A 25,735-nucleotide genomic window follows, 5' to 3' on the forward strand; every position below is an offset into this window, starting at 1 on the left:
AAATTGGGCAACGTGATGCCCCCAGCTTTGTTTTTCTTTTTCAACATTTCCTTGGCGATTTGGGGTCTTTTCTGATTCCATACAAATTTTAGGATTGTTTGTTCCAGCACTTTGAAAAATGTCATTGGAATTTTGATCAGGATGGCATTGAAGGTATAGATTGCTCTGGGTAGCATAGACATTTTAACAATGTTTATTCTTCCGATCCATGAGCATGGAATATTTTTCCATCTTTTTGTGTCTTCTTCAATTTCTTTAATGAGTGTTCTGTAGTTCCTAGAGTATAGATCCTTTACCTCTTTGGTTAGGTTTATTCCAAGGTATCTTATGGTTTTTGGTGCCATTGTAAATGGAATCATTTCTTTAATTTCTCTTTCTACAGTTGTGTTGTTAGTGTATAAGAAAGCAACTGATTTCTGTGCATTGATTTTGTATCCTGCTACATTACTGAATTGCTGGATGAGTTCTAGTAATTTGGGGGTGGAGTCTTTTGGGTTTTCCACATAAAGTATCATGTCGTCTGCGAAAAGAGAGAGCTTGACTTCTTCTTTGCCAAGTTGAATACCTTTTATTTCTTTTTGTTGTCTGATTGCTGTTGCTAGGATTTTAGTACTATGTTGAACAACAATGGTGAGAGTGGGCACCCTTGACGTGTTCCTGATCTTAAGGGAAAGGCTCTCAGCTTTTCCCATTGAAGATGATTTTCACTGTGGGTTTTTCATAGATGGATTTTATGAACTTGAGGAATGTTCCCTCTATCCCTATACTCTGAACAGTTTTAATCAGGAAAGGCTGCTGTATTTTGTCAAATGCTTTTTCTGCATCAATTGAGAGGATCATATGGTTCTTCTCCCTCCTCTTATTAAAGTGTTCTATCACATTGATTGATTTGTGAATGTTGAGCCACCTTGCATCCCGGGGATAAAGCCCAGTTGGTCGTAGTGGATGATCCTTTTAATGTATTGTTGGATCCTGCTAAAGAATGAAACTCGACCATTCTCTAACACCATTCACAAAGATAACGTCAAAGTGGATGAAAGACCTCAATGTGAGACAGGAATCCATCAAAATCCTAGAGAACATAGGCAGTAACCTCTTTGACATCGCCCAAAACAACTTCTTTCAAGATACATCTCCAAAAGCTAGTGAAACAAAAGCAAAAATGAACTTTTGGGACTTCATCAAGATAAAAAACTTCTGCACAGCAAAGGAAACAGTCAACAAAACAAAAAGGCAACCCACAGAATGGGAGAAGATCTTTGCAAATGACACTACAGATAAAGGGCTGGTATCCAAAATCTATAAAGAACTTCTCAAACTCAACACCCAAAAAACAAATAATCAAGTCAAAAAGTGGGCAGAAGAGATGAACTGACACTTCTCTGAAGAAGACATACAAATGGCTAACAGACACATGAAAAAATGTTCATCATCATTAGCCATCAGGGATATCCAAATCAAAACCACACTGAGATACCACTTTACACCAGTTAGAATGGCAAAAGTGGACAGGGAAAGAAACAACAAATGTTGGAGAGGTTGTGGAGAAAGGGGAACCCTCTTACACTGTTGGGAATGGAAGTTGGTACAGCCACTTTGGAAAACAGTGTGCAGGTTCCTCAGAAATTTTAAAATAGAGCTACCCTATGACCCAGCAAATGCACCCCTGGGTATTTACCCCAAAGACACAGATGTAGTGAAAAGAAGGGCCATATGCACCCTAATGTTCACAGCAGCAATGTCCGCAATAGCCAAACTGTGGAAAGAGCCGAGATGCCCTTCAACAGATGAATGGATAAAGAAGATGTGGCCCATATACACAATGGAATATTACTCAGCCATCAGAAAGGATGAATACCCAACTTTTACATCAACATGGATGGGACTGGAGGAGATTATGCTAAGTGAAATAAGTCAAGCAGAGAAAGTCAATTATCATATGGTTTCACTTATCTGTGGAACATAAGGAATAACATGGAGGACATTAGGAGAAGGAAGGGAAAAATGAAGGGGGGGAAATCGGAGGGGGAGACGAACCATGAGAGACTATGGACTCTGAGAAACAAACAGGGTTTTAGAGGTAGGGGTGAGAGGGGATTGGTTAGCCTGGTGATGGGTATTAAGGAGGGCACGTACTGCATGGAGCACTGGGTGTTATACGAAAACAATGGATCATGGATCACTACATCAAAAACTAATGATGTATTGTATGGTGACCAACATAATAAAATTTAAAAAAAAATAATAAAATAAAATAAAATATTGATAAGAAAAAAAAATCCTAGAGGAGAACATGGACAGTAACTTATTTGACATCAGCCACAGCAACTTCTTTCAAGATGCATCTCCAAAAGCTAATGAAACAAAAGCAAAAATGAACTTTTGGGACTTCGTCATGAGAAAATCTTCTGCACAGCAAAGGAAACAGTCAACAAAACAAAGAAGCAGCCCACAGAATGGGAGAAGATCTTTGCAAATTACATTACAGATAAAGGACTGGTATCCAAGATCTATAAAGAACTTCTCAAAGTCAACACCCAAAAAACAAATAATCAAGTCAAAAAATGGTCAGAAGACATGAACAGACACTTCTCCAAAGAAGACATAGAAATGGCTAACAGACACATGAAGAAATGTTCATCATCATTAGCCATCAGGGAAATTCAAATCAAATCAAATTGAGATACCACCTTACAGCAGTTAGAATGGCAAAAATTGATAGGACAAGAAACAACAAATGTTGGAGAGGTTGTGGAGAAAGGGGGACCCTCTTACACTGTTGGTGGGAATGTAAGTTGGTACAGCCACTTTGGAAAACAGTGTGGAGGTGCCTCAAAAAATTAAAAATAGGAGTACCCTATGTCCCAGCAATTGTACTCTTGGGTATTTACCCCAAAGACACAGATGTAGTGAAAAGAAGGGCCATATGCACCCCAATGTTCATAGCGGCAATGTCCGCAATAGCCAAACTGTGGAAAGAGCCGAGATGTCCTTCAACAGATGAATGGATAAAGAAGATATGGTCCATATATACAATAGAATATTACTCAGCCATCAGAACGGATGAATACCCAACTTTTACATCAACATGGATGGGACTGGAGGAGATTATGCTAAGTGAAATTAGTCAAGCAGAGAAAGTCAATTATCATATGATTTCACTTATTTGTGGAACATAAGGAATAGCATGGAGGATTTTAGGAGAAGAAAAGGAAAAATGAACGGGGGGAAATCGGAGCGAGAGAGGAACCATGAGCGACTATGGACTCTGAGAAACAATCTGAGGGTTTTAGAAGGGAGGGGGTTGGTGGGATGGGTTAGCCCAGTGATGGGTAGTAAGGAGGGCACGTACTGCATGGAGCACTGTGTGTTATACGAAAACAATGAATCATGGATCACTACATCAAATGTAGTGATGTATTGTATGGTGACTAACATAACATAATAAAATTTAAAAAAAATGAAAAATGACATAATGCTCCCATTCCATTGTTTGGGATTTATGGCAAAATTGGGAATAAAAGAAAACTACCCACAGAGTGGACCAAGTGGTCTTAGCATAATATGTCGATATGAGTTTTTGATGACAAATCTAATTTTCTGAAAGATTTCCCCTCTTAATGATGGTTTGGGAGATAGAGGTGACATTATCTTTCCAAGTCATTGTCAGCCTAAATGAATGAAAGAGAAGAAATAAGGCTGTCATAGTTTTTATGAAGTCTTGATTGGCATCTTCTTTGGAAACAATCTGCATGAAAGTCAGCTGGTTTTCTTCCTCATCAATTTGATCAAAAATCTCTACCACTGGACAGGACCATATGTCAGGTGGATTTGTGTGTGTGTGTGTGCTGTGAAATGTTTAATGAAATCTCAATACCTTCTAGTTTTGCAGCAGTGTCATGGGTCAGGGATCTTTGGAAAGATCCTTTCCAGCAGGATATCAAGGACAGTCTCCCTCTGATGACATTTCCAGAATACCTAGTAACCACACTCTAGGCAGTGACTACAGGTTCTTTTGAACTGGGATATGAGAAAGCATATTTAACCTGTGGTTTATAGGTTTTAACATAAGATATTAAGGACAAACTGTAGCTGGTTTATTAGCATAAGTTAAATCGGGAACGGCAGATACTTTTATACAAATAGACACTGGTCTACTGGTGATGATCACATGTGGACTGAGTTTGTGTTTTCCAAAAGGGGTACTGTGAACATTCAGCAAGACCAAAGACAATGCCTTAGGCCAAGCGAGTCCAGTAGTTTCAGCAAGTTTAGATATCTTAAGTTTGAAGACAACCTTTGTCTCTTGAAATTGCCTGATGATTGAGTGTGATAAAAACAGGGAAAATTCCAAGATGTTTGCAAAACTTTTATTAAGCCTAGTATGATTTGTTCAGTGAAGTGTGTGTCCTGATCAATGGAGATCTTGGAGAGTATACCCCAAGAGGGAAACACATTTATTTTTTTTAAGATGATATTCATTTATTTTAAAAAGAGATATAGAAAGAGAACACAGATGGGTGGAGGGGCAGAGAGAGAGGGAGAAGCTTAAGGAGACTCACCATTGAGCAAAGAGCCCAATGTGGGGCTTGATCTCAAGACTCTGAGACACATTCAGACACACAACCACCCTGGAAAACACATTTTCTAACAAGAGCTTTACTACTGTGAGAGCATCAGCTGGACGTAGAAGAGATCTTTAAGCTACATGAGGAGCATAAATACAATAATAAGAACATATGGATAACACATAGTAAGTGGCAGTTGAATTAAATCCAACTACAGGTTGCATAGTTCTCAATGGAAGGAGGTGTGAGGCTCTGGGAATGAAAGTATTTTTTTCCCCCAAAGATTATGGTCCTAACAAAATAGACATTAGTTGTAAACTGTTTTCACAATTTTATAGAGGTCTCCCCATCAGTGTTTATTTACAATTTGAATCATCTATGGTGAGTGAAGGAGTGCAAAAAGTAAAAGATGGAGTTTGCCAGAAACCAAGTGGCCATATTGCATTTCCACAGCCCTGACTATTTAAAACCACTGTTTGTACATCATGACTCTGAATCCAGAGAATACTATTGCCGTGTTGCAAGGACATCTTGATGGCAAAAGTTGGTACCAAGGGGTCATTTTGGTAAAAGCAAAATCCACACGTGGCCCAATCTTTGTAGATTCTGTATAAATCATTTGCATAAAAGTCAGCCAAGGCATCTCCCTGATACTCAGGTTCAGTCTTTTTGGTGAAAATCTGTTTTGTTAACAATAATTTTGCAAAGTAAAAGAGTAACAGGAGATCATTTACTTGTTTTCATTTCTAACTTGGGTCCTAGCGGACATAAGAAAACCCATTTGTTTCTACAACATCCCCATACTGTGGACAACCCAAATGCACACCAGGTGTCAGTGTAGGTGACAACAGTCTGTCCTTCTGATAAATGGCATGTTCTGGTAAGAGCATGGAGTTCTTTTGCTGGATTGATTTAGCTCAGTGTTGTGGGATAATTCCCCTCCCAAGTAGTGAATATTGGGTAGTTACAGCATAGTCAGCTTAGAAGTTGCTTTTTTCCCCCCATCTTTACTGAATGACACTTCAAACCGATCTAGATCAGATCAAAGGGGGTGTCTTATAAATCAGGGCATGGTGCCGTGAAAGGAAATACTATTATCTCACCCTTATGGGGCTCACTTTCATAGATAAGAGTAATAAGGTAGCAGGATTAAGAATAGTGAAATATGTAAATTTTTTTGTGAAAGCAGAAGAATCTCAGAAGAGTTTATTCTGCTATCAGAAATGTTGAGTCAGTTCAGCTTTCAGAAGACTTAGGACATTATGTCAAGTTTGTAATAAAACTCATTTCCTTGGGTTAAATCTGTGAAAGCTGCTACTAATTTTGTCACTAAAGCTATAGCCTTAAAGCAATGGGGTCAGTCAACTGAATTAAATTGTGTGCTATAATAAGCAGTAGACCTCTGTTTATTTCGTTTTTCTTGTGTAAGCACATTCAGTGCTTGATTATCTCTTTCTTGTGGAAATAAGTTGATAGGTAGAATAGTTAGCTAGCCCTAGAGCAGGCAGTTCTTGCAGTGCTTGTTTTAGTCTTATAAGGTCTGCTTGTGTTTATTTTCCCAAGGAGGGTATCCAGGGACTGAAATATTAATAAGTACATAGAATGGGGACGGCAATAGAGAAAAACTAGGAAATAGTCGAATACTCCAGAGTCTGCAACATCCAGCCAGGCCTAAGAATCCATAAAACTGTCATTTAGTTGGGGGCCTAGTGAATTCTTGGATCCCCATAATTCTTTCTGGAGATAAGTGGATTCCTTCAGTGCTTAGATTATAACCTAAGTGCTAACAGTATCTAGACATAGTTGGAATAGTTCTTTAGGGACTTTATGTCCTTTTTATTTTTATTTTTTTTATTTTTATTTTTTTTAAAGATTTTATTTATTTATTTGACAGAGAGAGACACAGCGAGAGAGGGAACACAAGCAGGGGGAGTGGGAGAGGGAGAAGCAGGCTCCCCGCAGAGCAGGGAGCCCGATGCGGGACTCGATCCCAGGACCCTGGGATCATGACCTGAGCTGAAGGCAGTCGCTTAACCAACTGAGCCACCCAGGCACCCTATGTCCTTTTTAACCTAACTGTTGCAGCAAATGAATGGAAGCTTTTTATGAATGCCTTTTTTAGTAACTGATTACAGCAGGATGTTACCCACATACTATAAAAGTGTTGATTTTCCAGGATACTGGAAGGTGGCTAAATCTTGGTGGAATACTTGGAAGAAATAAGAAGGGACTTCAGTGAACTTTGCGACATGACTGTCCAGGTATATTGTTGATTTTCTCAAGTGAATATATGTACATATTGGCTCTTGGGATGTACAGAGGTGCTGAAGAAAGCTGAACTTAAGTTTACAGCAGTGATCCATTTTGTGTCTGGTTGAACGTTTGACAAAAGCATGTTTGGATTTGGAACAACTTGGAAACAGGAAATCATTATCTGTTAATAACTCTACAAGTCCAGGAAAAATCACCATTTCTGCCATTAAGTTTTTGAACCAGTGAAATCAGTATGTTACTGGATTTGGTAAAGGGAATGATTAGTCCCTGGATAATTAGGTCTTTTACTTTTGGTGTAAGGTCTTCTGTGGCTTTAGGCTTTAATGGTTACTTAGGCAATTGATGAAGAGATTTAGTTGTGTCTCTCTGAATTGTTATAGGCTCTGCATTTTTTTTTTCATCTTCCCAATGCCAATATTAGCAGTAGAGCATAGATTTTGGGTTCCTAATTATATTAGGGGACTCTTGTCATTATCATCCCTCTTCTATATCAAGAGTAGATCATAAGGAGTATAAAAGATCAGGCTCATGTTCGTCAGGGAATTTTAAGGTGAGGTCTCCACTGGAGGCAAAATATATTAACCCTTTAAATTTAGAGAACTGATTTCTACCTAAAACATTGACTGGGCCTGTGTAGGACTGAGCCACCCAGCGCACCAATTCTTGCGTTATTGTCCATATAAAAAACCCCAGGTTATATAATATATATATATTTATATAGAAAGATATATAGAGGGGCCCCTGGGTGGCTCAGATGGTTAAGCGTCTGCCTTCAGCTCAGGTCATAATCCCGGGGTCCTGGGATCGAGCCCCACATCGGGCTCCTGGCTCAGTGAGGAGCCTGCTTCTCCCTCTCCCTCTGCCTCTCTCCCTGCTCGTGCTTTCTCTCTCTCTCTCTGCATCTCTGTGTCTCAAATGAATAAATAAAATCTTAAAAAAAAAGAAAAAAGAAAGATATATAGAGAAAGATATATATATAGAGAGAAAGATAGATATAGAAAGATAGATGATAGATAGATATATCACCACATGAATATCAAAAGACAACATTTTGTGTATGTAGTTTTTAAAGATTTATTTATTTTTTTTTTGAGAAAGATAGAGAATGGTTGAGGGAGGGTCAGAGGGAGATGGAGAGGGAGAAAGACTCCCCAAGCAGATGTCCCAATGAGCTCAGATATTGACATGAGGCTCGATCTCAGGACCCCTGATATGACCTGAGCAAAAATCAAGAGTCAGATACTTAACTGACTGAGCCACCTAGTGTCCCAATTATGTATGTATTAAAAATGAACCCAAATATGTTAAAACTGAAAAGACTATACCATTTTAAATCATGCTGAAAGACATGAAAGAATCAGACATATAATCAATACACATGTGAAGAGTCTGTAGGCTGATAATGTCAATACAGTGATTAAAGTGATTAAAGAAAGTGTAAATAAATAGTGTCAAAGATAACCACAGCTGGACTTTAGTTAACATTTGAAAACAGATTTTATTCAATAACTAGAGTCTGTAGGGATAATGCTGAGCTCTCTTCTGATTTCTCTGGAAGGGATGTGGAGTTTTAAAAAGAGAACAAGGGAGTGCAGAGTGTTTGGGTTCAGTAGTGTCAGAGAATCGAAAAGGTATAAAAGGTTGGTCATTTGAATTCTGTTACATGGTGTTAACTGTAAGCTGGTTGTGTATGTTTGTTGGCAATTATCAGAGTCAATATTCTGTGCTCCCACAGAGAATAGGAGACAGAGACACTTTTCTTACTTTCTTTTTTAAGATTTTATTTATTTATTGGAAGGAGAGATAGAGCCAGAGAGCACAAGTAGGGGGAATATCAGAGGAAGAAGGAAAAGTAGGCTCCCCCTGAGCAGGGAGCCTGATGTGGGACTCAATCCCAGGACCCTGGATCATGACCTGAGTCAAAGGCAGACACTTAACCAACTGAGCCACCCAACTGCTCCCTTTCCTTACTTTTTTTTTTTTTAATACTTAGCACACAATGTTGCATTAGTTTAAGGTGATTCCACGAGTCTATATGTTATGATATACTCACCACAAGTGTAGCAACCATTTGTCATTATACAATATAACAATACCATTGACTATATACCCTATGCTGTAGTTTCTATCCCCATGATCTCTTCATGCCATACCTGGGGCCTGTATCTCCCACTACTCAGCACCCATTTTGCTCATCTGCACCTCCTCTCTGAAAACCATTAGTTGGGTTTCTGTATTTATGGGTCTGTTTATGCTTTTTTGTTTGTTTGTTCATTTTTTCTGCTTTAAAATTACACAGATAAGAGAAATCACATGGCATTTGTCTTTGTCTGACTTATTCTACTTACCATGATACCCTCTAGGTCCATCCGTTTGCACAAGTGTCTACATGGCAATATATAGACACACATACACACACATACATATATAGACTTTTTTTTAAGCAGATGGGAGTACAAAATTGGTGCAGCCACTGTAGACAACAATATGGAGGCTTCTCAAAAAATTAAAATAAAGAATTCCTATGACCCAGTAATTTCACTATTGGTACCTACCAAAGAAAACAAAAACAGTAATTTGAATAGATATGTGGACTACTACATTTATTGCAGCACTATTTATGATAATGGTCCTGTTGTATTCCTTTTTCCTTCCCTTTCCTTTCTCCTTCCCTTTCCTTTCTTTCCTTTCTTTCTTTCCTTTCCTTTCCTTTCCTTTCCTTTCCTTTCCTTTCCTTTCCTTTCCTTTCCTTTCCTTTCCTTTCCTTTCCTTTCCTTTCCTCTCCTCTCCTTTCCTTTCCTTTCCTTTCCTTTCTTTGCTTTCTTGCTTTCTTGCTTTCCTTCTTTCTTTTGCATGTAGGTGTCCAGGTTTCCTAGCACCACTATTGAAGAGACTGTATTTTTTCCCACTGTATATTCTTCCCTCCATTCTCTTAGATTGATCACTTAAACATATAAGCATGAGTTTATTTCTGGGCTCTCTATACTGTTGAAGTGATCTATTTGTGTATTTTTGTGACAATGCCTAGCTGTTATGTGACAAATGTGCTTCAGGTCTAGATAAAGCAGATTCTATATATTACACAGACATAAAAAAAAGAATGAGATTGTTCCATTTGCAGCAACATATATGGACCTACAGATTATAATATTAACTGAAATAAGTTAGACAGATACCCTATGATTTCACTCATAGAGGAAGTTAAGAAACCAAACAAACATGGTTTCATTCATATGTGGAACATAAGGAATAGTGTAGAGGACAATAGGAGGAGGGAGGGGAGAACTGAATGGGAAGAAATCATTGAGGGAAACAAACCACATGAGACTCTTGACTCCGGGAAACATACTGAGGGTTGCGGAAAGCGAGGTGGGTGGGGGGATGGGGTAACTCGGTGATGGGAAATGAGGGCACGTGATATGATGAGCACTGGGTGTTATATTCAACTAATGAATATTGAATATTATATCAAAAACCAATGATGTACTATACTTTGTCTAATTGAATGAAAAAAAAAAAAGACAAATGAAAAGAGAGAAACCAAGAAGGTAGACAAACAAAAAATAAAACCCAGATTTTTAAAATCAGGTGGATGGGAGGTGAAAAACATAGATATATATAACTTCTTCTTTATCCATTAATCTATTGACGGACACTTGTGTTGCTTCTATATCTTGGCTATTGTTAATACTGTTGCAATAAACCTGTGAAGATATCACAAAGGGTGTAATAAAGAGTGAAATGTTTTTGCATGTATAAGAAGAGAAGAGAAGGAATGGGGAGGGTTGGGGAGGAAAGGGACACTCAGAATTAAAGGAAGGGACAAGAGAAGGAAGGAAAGAGAAGGTAGGGAGGCACAGGTGTGCCCTGATCAGAAGTTGTTGACATGGGGAAGCTGGATGTGACTAACTAGAAGGGAGGCATTCTATGTAATTGGTCTGGGAAGCATGTTGGACTTTCTCTAGTTGGTTCTGAGTTGAACATAGGAATAACAGTTTGGAAACTGGCAATTACAGACCAAGTTCTGACTGCTTTGTGCTGATTGCTACAGGGGTTGTGATTTGACTTCTTTGGCAGGTTCATTCAAAGGTTGGGTGTCAGAGTTCTTTTGTCATCTATGATCTGGCCATTGTTTGTATATTCAGTCTCAAAAAAGTAATGATTGCTCAAATGGGTATGCATCAATCTGCTCTTCATGGAAAAAAAACTGTCTTGAAAAGTTAGAGATTCAAAATTTATAAGGTTGGAAATGTTAAAATGTTAATGCTGTCAAATAATCCTTATAACTGAATATTTTAAAAATTGAAAAACCAATCCCACATTTTATATCAGTAGATTAATGTATTGAGACAAAATCTTCTCAAAATTGAAGATCTAGATCTGAGACACCACCAAGGTGGAGTTAGTGTTGTTTCCTGCGTTAAACAAGGAATTTGAACTGGATATCTCTCAAACCATTTGAACATCACAAAATCATCCTGAGATGTAAGAATATATATCTGGAACTCTACAAGCAGAAAAGTGACTGCTTTTTGCAAGGTAGGATGCATAGAGTTGTGAATCTGTGGACAGATATTGGAAGATAAACAGAAGGTGGAGGGATCCTCCAAACACTGACTCCTGGAAAGTGATTTTTATTGTAGCTGTACTAATTAATATCCTAACAGTGTACAAATGTTCTCTATTTTTCACATCCTCACCCACAGTTCCTATCTCTTTTGATCTAATGCTCAGTATTTTGTGTAAATTTAACAGTACTCTATGTTTATCTTGCAATTTAAGGAAGTAGTTCCTTTATATTTCTATCATGTCAAATAATAGTAATTATGTGATGTGATGAAGTGCTAGCTAAATCCATCTTAGTAATCATATCACAATATATAATTTTAATTTAAATTTAATGAATATTTAATATAAAATTACAATTTTAAATCAATATGTTGCACACCCTAAACTTATACAATGCTATTTATAATTATATCTCAGTAAATTGGAAAAAAGCCAATATAGTTACATTTTAGCAGAGGATGAGGAAATCTTGTGTGTGTCTTTGTATATTGTAAACAAATTAGTATATGCTTGTTCACATTAAAAAAGTAAAAACTAAACAGCACAATTCTTTGACAAAGTAAATAATAATACCAAGTTTTGTGCACCCAAACTACAAGATGCTTTCACAATAGAAAAAGGAAATAATAAAACTCTCTGTTTAAAATAATATTTTCAAACAAAAAATGATCAACTTTATGACAAAAAGCACAGCCTACAATAAAAACCAACGTTTATTTCTATGAAAGAGAAAAGAAAGAACTATTAGCACAGTAAGTCCAAAAAGAATTCTATCTTAAAAAAAAATTGACCAAATATATCAGAAAATATTTAAAGGAATTCTGTTTAGTTGTATTCAGTCTGAAATTTGAACCAAGTGATCTGGTATATTTTAGACACCTAATAAGATTGATTTTTTCATGATGAATCAAGCTTACTTTACTATTCTTCCTATATTTATGCTTTCTCATTTTCATTAATGATATAAATTCTGTATGCAAGTGTATTTACTTCATTTGATGCATGCTAGTGTATTTAAGAATATGATTTTGTTTAAATTTATACAATTATTTTATACATTAGTATAAATTTATTTTATAAATAGCATGATCAGGGATGCCTGGGTGACTCAGTCAGTTAAGTGTCTGTCTTCAGCTCAGGTCACAATCCCAGGGACCTGGGATCCAGTCCCGCTTCAGCCTCCTTGCTCAGCAGGGAGGCTTCTTCTCCCTATGCCTACTGTTGCCCCTGCTTGTGTTCTCTCTCTCTCTCTCTGACAAATAAATAAAAATCTTAAAAAAATAAATAACATGATCATGCATAGATTAGCATTTTTTAGGAATTTGATTATTTCTTGCCCAACATTATCATTTAATATTTGGAATTTTATCCAAATCACCATCTATTCTTATTGTAACTGACTCATTTAGTTCCTAATTTGGAGCAATAGCCTTTGAATTGGTTCAGTTTATTCCACATATATCTCTTGTAAATTTTGTCTAAACTGTCCACAAATATATTCCATACCATTCCTTTAAAAAAATTGTCACAGCTTCTCATTTACATATTCTATGGCTTTCCTTCTAGACTGACTGACATTTGTATCCTTGTATACATAGGACGAATAGTGAAACCTTAGAATGTGTAAACTCTCTATTATCTTGCTTATTAAAAACTTATAGTCTTTATAACCATGATTTTGATACATCTGATCTTTATATGAAGGGGAAAATTATTTTACAAACAGTATATCTGATTCTGATACACAATATACTTTGACATCATTATAACTAAGTTGTATAATCAATTTTTTTCTGTGGATAAACTTTACAAATAGTGTTTCTAATGATGTTTAACATCATATTAAAAAGAAACATGTCTCCAGTACTATGTGACAAATATGAGGCTAGGAAAATTACAATTGATTTTGAGCAGACTTGTTGACAATTCTTCAGAACCCACAATGCCTATCCTACCTTCACTGTTTTTTAGGACATTTAATTGTTTCAGAGCTCTTAAGAAAGTGAGGGCCTGAATTACCAATGCAGATTTTTTGTCAGATATACAGATCAAGTGAAAGCTTCACAGATTGTCAAAGCATTTTTGTCTTAAATAAAACATGATCAAAAGACATCAACACAGATTTTGTTGATCCAGAGCTGCTGGCTTCTCCATGGTAGTTAAACTCTGCCATCAGGAAACCTATTTCCAAGGTATCTTCATACTCAGCCTGCACAGCACTTTATCAAGATGTGGGCGATTCCCTCACCAGTATGTGACTGGTACTTTGGAGAAGGGATTATCCCAGGGAGAGGATGAATGAGTGAGTGGATAGCATTTGTATATGCAAGACACTCCACTACATCCAGACCCATCTCACCATATAAATGTAGCATCCTATGGAGCAGCACCAATGATACAGTAGGTATCTAATAACAACACAGCAATTTGTATAGACAAAATACTTTGAAATTATGTGTATTTGTATTTGAAACTATTTTACTTGTGATTATCAAATTACTTGTATAAACCAAAAACTTGATGCACATTAGTAGATATCAGAGTCATTGATATTATGAGCACTTATATAGTTGGTGTCATTTTTTCACCAAAAATGTTTCCAAGGGCCACCTTCATATCCCTGTTTCTCAGGCTGTAAATAATAGGATTCAGGCTGGGAGGTAACAGAGAATATAATACATGCATAAAGAGGTTCAGTGATGATGGGGATTTTGAGTTTAAACCTAAATATGCAATAAATCCAGAAGAGAGGAACAAGGTTACCACAGTGAGATGGGGCATGCAGGTGGAGAAGGTTTTAAACCTGCCTTGTGAAGACGGGATTCTTAGGACAATGGACACAATATAAACATAGGAAGCAACCATGAGAGTAAAACACACAAAAACAAAACAAAAACTAACAATGATAAACACATATTCTAGAATCTGCTCCCCAGAACAAGCAAGCGTGAGCAATGATGGAATGTCACAGAAGAATTGATGCACTATGTTGGAACCACAGAAATGGACAGAAAATGTGCCTGCTACATGGATGGATCCATAGACACACCCACTGAACCATGATGCTCTCACCATCTGCACACACGCACCTCTATTCATGATGGCCTCATAGTGCAGAGGACAGCAGATGGCTGCATAGCGATCATAGGACATCACCAGAAGGAGGGCAAACTCTGCGCCAGCAAAGAAAACAACAAGGAAAACCTGTGAGGCACATCCCACGAAGGAGATGGAATGGCTGTTGGTCAGAGAGTTCATGACGGATTTGGGGACAGTGACAGAGATGTAACAGATATCAATCAAAGACAAATTTTTCAGGAAGAAGTACATGGGGGTTTGGAGATGCTGGTCAATGGTGGTGAGGGTGATAATGAGGAGGTTCCCCATCAGCGCCGCCAGGTAAACCAGGGAGAAGAAAGCAGCATAAAGTCTCTGTAGCACCTGATCCTCAGGGAATCCCATGAGCAAGAATGTTGTTATTAGGGTCACATTGGTTAATTTCTCAGGCATGATGATTTTTTTTTTTGAAACAAGAAAAATTTTCTTGAATCTTCAGAATCTGTCTCTTTTCATTGGTTCTGTTATTCACTGATTGTGAAGTTATTCCTGGGGTAAAGCATATCTTGGAAACTATAATTTCTTCAATGCATGTAGAAAACAAATATTAAGATCATCATTAAAGCAGATTAGAATATTTTTTCTTGTAATAGCCTAAAATTTATGCATAAAACTGACCAATACTACCTCACATATTCATTTTACTTTGCTGGAATAGATTAAAAAGTAGCAGGGAAATTTGGAATAAAATAGAGTAATTTGTTTACCTATTCTCAGAAATTTGATTTAGTTCAATGTGACCTGTGTTCTTGGTATTTTTGTTTTTTAATGTTTCAAGTTTTTATTTAAATTCTAGTTAGTTAATACATAGTGTAATATTAGTTTCTGGAGTATAATTTAATGATTCTTCACTTACATACAATGCCCAGTGCTTACCCAACAAGTGCCCTCCTTAATACCCATGACCCATTAAGCACATCCCCTCACCCACCTCCCTTCCAGCAACCCTCAGTTTGTTTTTCATAGTTAAAAGTCTCTCTTATGATTTGAAGACTTACTATGAATAACTGGGAGATTATTTCTTCCTCTACTTTTCTCTATCCTATTATAGCATAGGTAAATGGGGGAGAAGAGATGGGTAGAACTAAAAATTGTCTTTGTATTTTTTTTCTGTGACAATGATATGATAATAATGTACAACTTCAATGGAATCAAGGTTATAATATAATCACTAACATTTATATAAATGCTTTAAGAAGATATGTGAACTTTATTTTAAAAGCCAATAAAATCCTGGAAGTATTTATGTATTATTTATTATGATTTAGTTATTTTCCTTCAATAAGGACACATGCCTACTATGCAACTAATAATCAAAATTAAAATACCTATTTTAAAATTAATCAAAATTAAAATACCTTATTTTCCTAAAGGGAAGTGGAATGCAAGAAGGTGAAGTAAATTTACATGCTTAAACATATCAAGAGCACTGGAATAACACTCGGAATGTTACAGAAGATGCATAGAGGTTTGGAAGAAATTCTCTTACCTAATGCAAATCGAGTTTCCCTAATTTTAGGAGAGAGTCAGTTATTTAAAACACTGTGAAACTTAACAATAAAAGTTAGGCTAATAAAGGACACATTCTCACATAGGAAGAAAAGTTGAAAAGCTGGACCTTTTGTTCAATGGGATAAAAATTCCTTTTTAAACATTGCTATTGCTCTTGTTTCCAGTGTGTTGCTGAATGGCAGGCAGTCTGCTCTCCAACTGGCAAGCACAGGTTCAAAGTGTACTTACATGGGTCTTGCATTTTTGTGCATGTTTACAATTGACTAATTAGAATGAGAGCTAATCACCTGCATTAACCATGAGTTTTTATGCTGTCTCATGTTGTCATCACAAACGACATGAAAATGCAAGTGTGAAGAATTAAGTCCACATTGGGATTTTTTTTTTTTTACCCAGTAGGGATACCTGCCATGAGACCTAATTAATAACAAAACTGTTAAAAACTTTTGTGAAACTTTACATTGTCAGGTAATGGATTGATTTTAATTTATAATCTCATATCTGAACAAAAGTGATTAGCTGTGTCTTTTTATTTTGCTACTTACTTTGATTTTTAAATATTTTTTATGTTTTTTAAAATTTAAATTCAGTTAGCCAACATATAGTACATCATTAGTTTCTGATGTAGGGTTCAGTGATTCATCAGTTGTGTATAACACCCAGTGCTCACATACTTACTTATATTGATTTTTAAAAAATATTTGTCATAAGCAGGATACCATTCCTTACACCATATAAAATAGATAAGATATAAGATAATAGAGAAACTTCAATTTCCTTTTTCATCTCTACTCCTGTTTTCTATCCCTTGGGGAAAAATATCAGATTTTTCCTGTATTTATTATTTTTTGCATTTTCCTATGTGTTTACAAATGTAAAAAATATATACATCAACATAAATGAGATCTTACTATGCTTTTTTATACTTATTTTAACTTATCATATTTTCCAAAAGCATATACAATACAGTCACAATTGAAAAATGTTTAATTTCATAACTAAACTCACGATTCTTCATAGAAATCAAAATGATTCTCAATTCAGAATTAACCAGTGTATATTGTACAGTAGTTAACTAAGTAAAATGTCATTCTTCCCACTTATCCCTTGGCTATTATACACAATGTATTTTTAAGACTTGTGTAATTTGAGTGATGTTAACAAATCATGGAATAAGAGTTTTTTTTTTTTTATCATTTTACCCACAAAGAACACAAAATTTGACTATAACCTGTAGACAAGAATGCCTTTGTTGGATCACAGGAATCCAGTAGAGAAATTCAAGCACACTGTTAGAGCAAAATATCCAAGATTGCATGCATGGAAGAGGGAAAAAGGAGCAGTTTCAATTTATCCATGTCACTGCTTCCCCATGACAACATAGATGACTGTCAAGAGAGATCTCCGAAGTTAGAGAATGTGAATAAGTACCCATATGTGGTAAACTGCCAAAGAAACCCACATCTCACCCCATTTGAATACTGCAGTGATTTCCAGAAATGAGCCACTGGGAAAGGCTGAAAAAAAAGAGTTAGAAAGGCTCAGAATGCATCAATAGAAGATAGACCCTATTAACCACTTCAAAGACTCCACCATGAAACACACACATGAATCAGTTGGTACTTCTCACATGTATATCCTTCAAGTGGCCCATGGGCACCATCTATGCTCTGCCCATCTCATCCGCATACACACATCCTGCCTTATGGCCAACTTCCCTGTGTATGTCTCAGAGGGCAAAATGAGAGACTTTTGGAAGACAGCAAGTTAGTATGTACAGAAAGATGACCCAATTCTCTGGGATTAGGATGAAGCACATAAACCTGGGCATTCAGCACCACAACTGGGAAAGCAAACGAGAGGTTTCCAGGAACTATCTCACTTTGCAAGTTCAATAGAAGGCATAACATCTTACTTCCTACAACAACAACAACAACAAAACAAGAAGTGTGGAGTCTGCATATATAAAGAAAATTTTGGAAAAACCTTGGAATATAGAGAAGGTCTGACAGATGATATTTCTCTCTTGATAACACTCATTAAAGATTAAAGGATGGCGTCTGGGTGGCTCAATCATTAAGCATCTGCTTCGGCTCAGGTCATGATCCCAAGGTCCTGGGATTGAGTCCCACCTCGGGCTCCATGCTCCGCAGGAAGCTTGCTACTCCCTCTCCCACTCCCCTGCTTGTGTTCCTATCTCTCTCTCTGTCAAAAAAATAAATATATATTTTTAAATAGACAAAAGAAAGTAAAGATGGCATAGGAGCAGGGGACCCTATTTCAACCGGTTTCCTGAATTGAGCTGAATATGTACCAGACCACTCTGAACACCCATGAAATCAGCCTGAGCTATAAGAAGATATATCTGGATCTCTACAAACAGAATATCCCCGGTGGTTGGTATTGAAGTAAGAAGTGGGGAGCCCTGATTCTGTATGCAGATATCAGAAGATAAATGGAAAGGGGAGGGAGCTTCTGGAATCCTGCACCATTGGAGCACAAAAGCATGCTGGGGACCGGGCACAGACTTGCGGACAGGTAGTGGTGAGCAAAGGACTTTAGGGTTAAGCCCCCAGACTGAAACATGGAACTGTGAGAGTGCATGTGCAAACTGGAGGAGCTGGTGGTTTTAGAAGCAAAAGGGGCAGAGACATGCCTGGACCTGGAAGCAAGGGGTGGGAGTGCTGCTGTGTGGTGCACAACCCAGGATGCTATGGTTTTAGCAGCACAGAGAGAAAAGGAGACAATATGGCCTGGAGAGCTCACTGAAGAACAGACGGCAATCTCTGCTCTGAGACAGAGTTTTGGAAACAGTAACTTCTGTTCTGACTCTGGGAAGAGATGCGGAAAGCTGCCAAGGAAAGCCTCCAGAGAACAAAAGCCCCCCCAAACCAGTTTTCACTGAGCCTATCCCCCCCGACAGGGGGCAGGGCAATTCTGCCCAAACAGGGTTGTCTGAGTAACAGCGTGGCAGGCCCCTCCCCCAGAAGACAGGCTGGAAGAACAAGAGACCAACAACCGTAAGGTCCAAATAAAACATGTGCATTTTGTTTGGGTTGTGGTCAATAGTTTGGACTCTACATTCCATCAACCACAGCTCAATAGAATGACTAGGAGGAGGAAACCCCCCAAATAAGAAAGACTCAGAGACTGTGACCTATGCCACATAACAAATGGATATGGAGATAAGCAAGATGTTGAAAATAGAATTCAGAGCAACAGTTATGAAGACAATAGCTAGAATGGAGAAAACTATTAATGGCAACACAGAGTCTCTAAGGGCAGAAATGAGAGCTGATCTGGCACAACTTAAAAATGCTATCAATGAGATCCAATCTAATATAGATACTCTAACAGCTAGGGTAAATGAGGCAGAAGAAAGAATTAGTGATCTAGAAGACAAACCGATAGAAAAGAAGGAATAGGAGGAGGCCTGGAACAAACAGCTTAAAATCCATGAAAACAGAATTAAAGAAATAAATGACACCATGAAGCATTCCAAGGTCAGAATTATTGGGATCCCTGAGGAGGTGAAGAGACAGAGAGGACTAGAAGATATATTTGAGGAAATTGTAGCTGAGAACTTCCCTAATCTGGGGAATGAAACAAACATTCATATCCTAGAGGCAAAGAGGACCCTTCCCAAGATCAAGGAAAAGAGGCCAACACCCCGGCATGTAATAGTAAAACTCGCAAATCTTAGAACCAAGGAAACCATCTTAAGGGCAGTTAGGGGGAAGAGATTCCTTACATACAGAGGGAGGAATATCAGAATAACATCAGAGCTGTCCACAGAGACCTGGCAAGCCAGAAAGGCCTGGCAAGACATATTCAGGGTAATAAATAGGAAGAACATGCAGCCAAGAATACTTTATCCGGCAAGGCTGTCATTTAGAATGGATGGAGAGATGCAGAGCTTCCACGACCGGCAGAAACTGAAAGAATATGTGACCAGTAAGCCGGCCCTGCAAGAAATATTAAGGGGGGTTCTATAAAAGGAGAAGGACCCCAAGAGTGATATACAACAAAAATTTACAGAGACAATCTATAGAAACAAGGACTTCACAGGCAACATGATGACAGTAAAATCATATCCTTCAATAATGATTCTCAATATGAATGGACTAAATGCTCCCATAAAATGGCACAGACTTGCAGATTGGATAAAAAGATAGGACTCATCCATATGCTGTCTACAAGAGACTCATTTTGAACCTAAAGATACATCCAGACTGAGAGTGAGGGTGTGGAGAAACATCTATCATGTTAAGGGACCTCAAAAAAAAGCTGGGGTAGCAATTCTCATATAAGACAAATTAGATTTTAAACTAAAGACTACTTAGAGACACAGAAGGAAACCATATCATTCTTAAAGGGTTTATCTAACAAGAAGATCTAACAACTGTAAATATTTCTGCCTCCAACATGGGAGCAGCCAACTACATAAGCCAACTGTTAACCAAAATAAAGAATCAAATGATAATAATACTTTAATAGTAGAAGACTCCACTCTCAGTGATAGATCATCTAAGCAGAAGATCAACAAAGAAACAAGAGCTTTGAATGACACACTGGACCAGATAGAACTCATTGATATACACAAAACATTCCACCAGGGCGCCTGGGTGGCTCAGTTGGTTAAGCCACTGCCTTCAGCTCAGGTCATGATCCTGGAGTCCCGGGATCAAGTCCCGCATCGGGCTCCCTGCTCAGCGGGGAGCCTGCTTCGCCCTCTGACCCTCCCCCCTCTCATGCTCTCTCTCTCTATCTCATTCTCTCTCTCAAATAAATAAATAAAATCTTTAAAAAACAAAAAACAAAAAACAAAACATTCCACCATAAACCAATAGAATTCTCATTCTTCTCGAGCACACATGGAACTTTCTCCAGAATAGAGCACATACTGGATCACAAATCAGGTCTCAACCAACACGAAAAGATTCAGATTATTCCCTGCATATTCTCAGACCACAGTTCTTTGAAACTGGAAATCAATCACAGGAAAAAGTTTGGATGAAACTCAAACACTTGGAAGCTAAAGACTGCCCTGCTCAAGAATGTTTGGGTCAACCAGGAAATCAAAGAAAACATTAAACAATTCATGGAAACCAATGAGAATGAAACTACATCAGTCCAAAACCTAAGAGATGGCAAAGTCGGTCCTAAGGGGGAAATACATAGCCATCCAAGCCTCACTCAAAAAGATAGAAAAATCCTGAATATGCACTATCCTTACACCTTAAAGAACTGGAAAATTAACAACAAATTAAGCCTAACCCACACACGAGAAGGGAAATTAAGATTAGAGAAGAGATCAATGAATTAGAAACCAGAAATACAGTAGAACACATCAACAAAACTAGAAGCTGGTTCTTTGAAAGAATTAATGAGATCGATAAACCACTGACTAGACTTATCCAAAAGAAAAGAGAAAGGACCCAAATAAATAAAAATATGAATGAAAGGGGAGAGATCACAACTATCACCAAGGAAATAGAAACAATTATCAGAAATTACTATCAACAACTATATGCTAATAAATTAAGAAACCTGGATGAAATGGAGGCCTTTGTGGAAACCTATAAACTACCAAGACTGAAACAGGAAGAAATTGATAACCTGAACAGACCAGTAACCAGTAACGACTTTGAAGCAGTTATCAAAAGCCTTCCAAAAAAACAAGAGTCCAAGGCCTGATGGATTCCCTGGGGAATTCTACCAAACATTCAAAGAAGAAATAATACATATTCTCCTGAACCTGTTTCAAAAAACAGAAACAGAAAGAAAGCTTCCAGACTCATTCTGTGAGGCCAGGATTACCCTGATCCCCAAACCAGGCAAAGACCCCATCAAAAATGAGAATTAAATTCCAATATCCCTGATGAATATGGATGCCAAAATTCTCAACAAAATCCTAGCTAATAGGATCGAGCAGTAAATTAATAAAAGGATCATCCACCATGACAAAGTGGAATTTATCCCTGGAATGCAAAGGTGGTTCAATGTTCACAAATCAGTCAATGTGAAAAAACACATTAATAATAGGAGCGAGAACCACATAGTCCTCTCAATTGATGCAGAAAAAACATTTGACAAAATACAGCATCCTTTCTGATTAAAAATCTTCAAAGTGTAGGGATAGAGGGAACATTCCTCAAGTTCATAAAATCCATCTATGAAAAACCCACAGCGAATAACATCCTCAATGGGGAAAAGCTGAGAGTCTTTCTCTTAAGATCAGGAACATGTCAAGGATTCCCACTCTCGCCACTATTGTTCAACATAGTACTAGAAGTCCTAGAAACAGCAATCAGACAACAAAAATAAATAAAATGTATTCGAAATGGCAAAGAAGAAGTCAAACTCTCTTTCCACAGATGACGTGATAGTTTATGTTGAAAACCCAAAAGACTTCCCCCCCAAATTATTAGAACTCATATAGCAATTCAGTAATGTGGCAGGATACAAAATCAATGCACAGAAATCAGTAGCTTTCTTATACACTAACGATGTAACTGCAGAAAGAGAAATTAGAGAATCAATTCCATTTACAATAGCACCAAAACCAATAAGATACCATAGAATAAACCTAACCAAATAGGTAAATCAGCTATACCCTAGGAACTACAGAACACTCATGAAAGAAATTGAAGAAGACACAAAAAGTTGCAAAAACATTCCATGCTCATAGATCGGAAGAATAAACTTTGTTAAAATGTCTATGCTACCCAGAGAAATCCATACTTTCAATGCCATTCCAATCAAAATACCAACGGCATTTTTCAAAGTGCTGGAACAAAGAATCCTAAAATTTGTATGGAATCAGAAAAGAGTTTTTTTGGGAGCAAGATGGTGGAGGAGTAGGAGGCCTAAATTTCGTCTGGTCCCAGGAATTCAGCTAGATAGGGATCAAACCATTCTGAACACCTACAAACTCAACAGGAGATCGAAGAAAAGAAGAACAACAACTCTCTCATCAGAAAAGCGACTACTTTCTGGAAGGTAGGACGTGCGGAGAAGTGAATCCGAGGCGATATTCGAGAGGATAGACGGCAGGGGAGGGGCCTCCGTCGGCTGCTTCTGGCAAGTGATAGAACCACGGAGCACAAAATCGGAACTTTTAGAACTCACCTTTGCTGAGGGACATCCCTCCAGTGGCTAAGCGGGGGATGGAACCCTTGCGGGACAGTGTGGTCACAGAAAGGCCGGGGTGCCTGAGTGCAGCAGAGTTCGCAGGTATCAGAGCAGGGAAGCCGGCTGCAGAGTCGGAACCGAGGAGTGGGCTCTCAGCTTGGGGTTGCCATAAACGGTGATCTGTGGCACAGTCGGGCCACTGCTCCTCCAGCAGGGACCCAACGAGTGGCAGATCTGGGGAGACTCCCCTTCCTCCCCTGGGAAGAGCATTGTGGGAGTGCACCTCAGGGATCTGCTGGGTTTGGAGACTGCAGGCGGGGTCATGTGCCAGAGATAGAAATGCTCGGTCACAGGCCGGGTGAGCACGGAGTGCGGCCGGATACTGGGGAGATGGGAGTGACTGCTTCCCTGGGGCACACTGAGGAGTGGGGCCCCGAGTTCTCGGCTCCTCTGGGGTGGAGATTGGGAGGCTGCCATTTTCACTCTCGTCCTCTAAAGCTGTACGGAAAGCTTGCAGGGAACAAAAGCTCCTGAGAGCAAACCTGAGCAGATTAATTAGCCCAGACCTGGCAAGGGCGGGGCAATTCTACCTCCGGCAAAGACATTTGGGAACCACGGCAACAGGCCCCTCCCCAGAAGATCAGCGAGAACAGCCAGCCAAGATCAAGTTTACCCATCAATGAGAATGGCAGAACTCTAGCGCTAGGGGAATACTGCACATAGAATTCATGGCTTTTTCCCCATGATTCTTTAGTGTTTCAAAGTTAATTTTTTTAAACTTTCTTTTTCGTATTTTTTGAATTTTTCTTTTTCCCTTTCTCAAAAACATGAATCCCTTTTTTAAAATCATTTTTATTTTTCATTTTTACACTCATATTCTATCCCTTCATAGTAGTTACCCTTATTTTTGGTATATATATATATATATATATATATATATATATATATATATATATATAAGTTGTTCTGTCATTAAAATTTTGAGATACAGTTGCTTCTAACAGACCAAAATATACCCTAAATCTCTAGTGAATGGCTTTATTCTAGTCTCCTGCTTGACCAAATTCTCTCCTTTTTTTTTTTAAATCCTCTTCTTTCTTTTTTGAACCAACTTCTTACCAATTCCTTTTATAAAATCTTTTATAATTTCACCTTTACACTCCTATTCCATCCCTTATCGTATTTACTCTTATTTTTCTCTCTATATAAGTAGTTCTTTCTTTAAAATTTTGGGAGGCACTTTCTTCTAACAGACCAAAATAGACCCAAAATCTACTGTCTGGCACTGATCTATGCACCAACCTGATAAGATTTGATCATATTCTGTTTTTGTTTGTTTGTTTGTTTTTATCTTTTTCTTTTTCATTTTTTCCTCTTTTTCCTTTTTTTCCCCAGTTTCAAGTCTCTTCTGATTTGTTTTGTGTATATTTGTCTGAGGTCATTGTTACCCTGTTAGCATTTTGTTCTCTCATTCATCTATTCTCCTCTGGACAAAATGACAAGATGGAAAAAGTCACCTCCAAAAAAAGAACAGGAAGGGTAATGAATGCCAGGGACCTAATCAATACAGACATTAAAAGATGTCGGAACTAGAGCTCAGAATGACAATTTTAATGATACTAGCTGGGCTTGAAAAAAGCATGGAAGATACTAGAGAAACCCTTTCTGGAGAAAGAACTAAAATCGAACCAAGTGAAAATCAAAAAGGCTATTAATGAGGTGCTATAAAAAATGGAGGCTCTAACTGCTAGGATAAATGAGGCAGAGGAGAGAATTAGTGATATAGAACACCAAATGATGGAGAATAAAGAAGGTGAGAAGAAGAGAGATAAACAACTACTGGATCATGAGGGCAGCATTCAAGAGATAAGCGATACCATAAGACAAAACAACATTAGAAAAATTGGGATCCTAGAAGAAGAAGAAAGAGAGAGAGGCAGAACATGTATTGGAGCGAATTATTGGAGCAGAGAATTTCCCTAATTTGGGGAAGGAAACAGGCATCAAAATCCAGGAGGCACAGAAAACCCCTCTCAAAATCAAGAAAAATAGGTCAACACCCTGACATCTAATAGTAAAACTTACGAGTCTCAGAGACAAAGAGAAAATCCTGAAAAGCACCTTAGGAGAAGAGATATGAAACCTACAATGGTAGAAACATTAGATTGGCAACAGACCTATACACAGAGACCTGCCAGGCCAGAAAGGACTGGCAGGATATATTCAGAGCACTAAACGAGAAAAATATGCAGCCAAGAATACTCTATCCAGCTAGGCTGTCATTGAAAATAGAAGGAGAGGTAAAAAGCTTCCAGGACAAACAAAAACTAAAGGAATTTGCAAACACGAAACCAGCCCTACAAGAAATATTGAAAGGGGTCCTCTAAGCAAAAGAGAGCTTAAAAGTAACATAGACCAGAAAGGAACACAGACAATATACAGTAATAGTCACCTTACAGGCAATACAATGGCACTAAATTCATATCCTTCAATAGTTACCCTGAATGTAAACGGGTTAAATGCCACAACCAAAAGACACAGGGTATCAGGTTGGATAAAGA

The 25,735-nt window shown here is 37.9% G+C and overlaps 1 protein-coding gene across 1 annotated transcript; it reads right to left on the reverse strand.

The window, feature by feature from the left end:
- Nucleotides 1–13,973: 13,973 nt before the first annotated feature.
- Nucleotides 13,974–14,921, reverse strand: LOC123325301 (olfactory receptor 14A16-like). Its single transcript, XM_044917038.1, has one exon. It carries the CDS (start codon nucleotides 14,919–14,921, stop codon nucleotides 13,974–13,976), a length of 948 nt encoding a protein of 315 aa, XP_044772973.1.
- Between the last annotated feature and the right edge of the window lie 10,814 nt (nucleotides 14,922–25,735).

The sequence above is a fragment of the Neomonachus schauinslandi genome, chromosome 7 (genome assembly GCF_002201575.2).
Source record: "Neomonachus schauinslandi chromosome 7, ASM220157v2, whole genome shotgun sequence".
NCBI classification, from domain to species: Eukaryota; Metazoa; Chordata; class Mammalia; order Carnivora; family Phocidae; genus Neomonachus; species Neomonachus schauinslandi.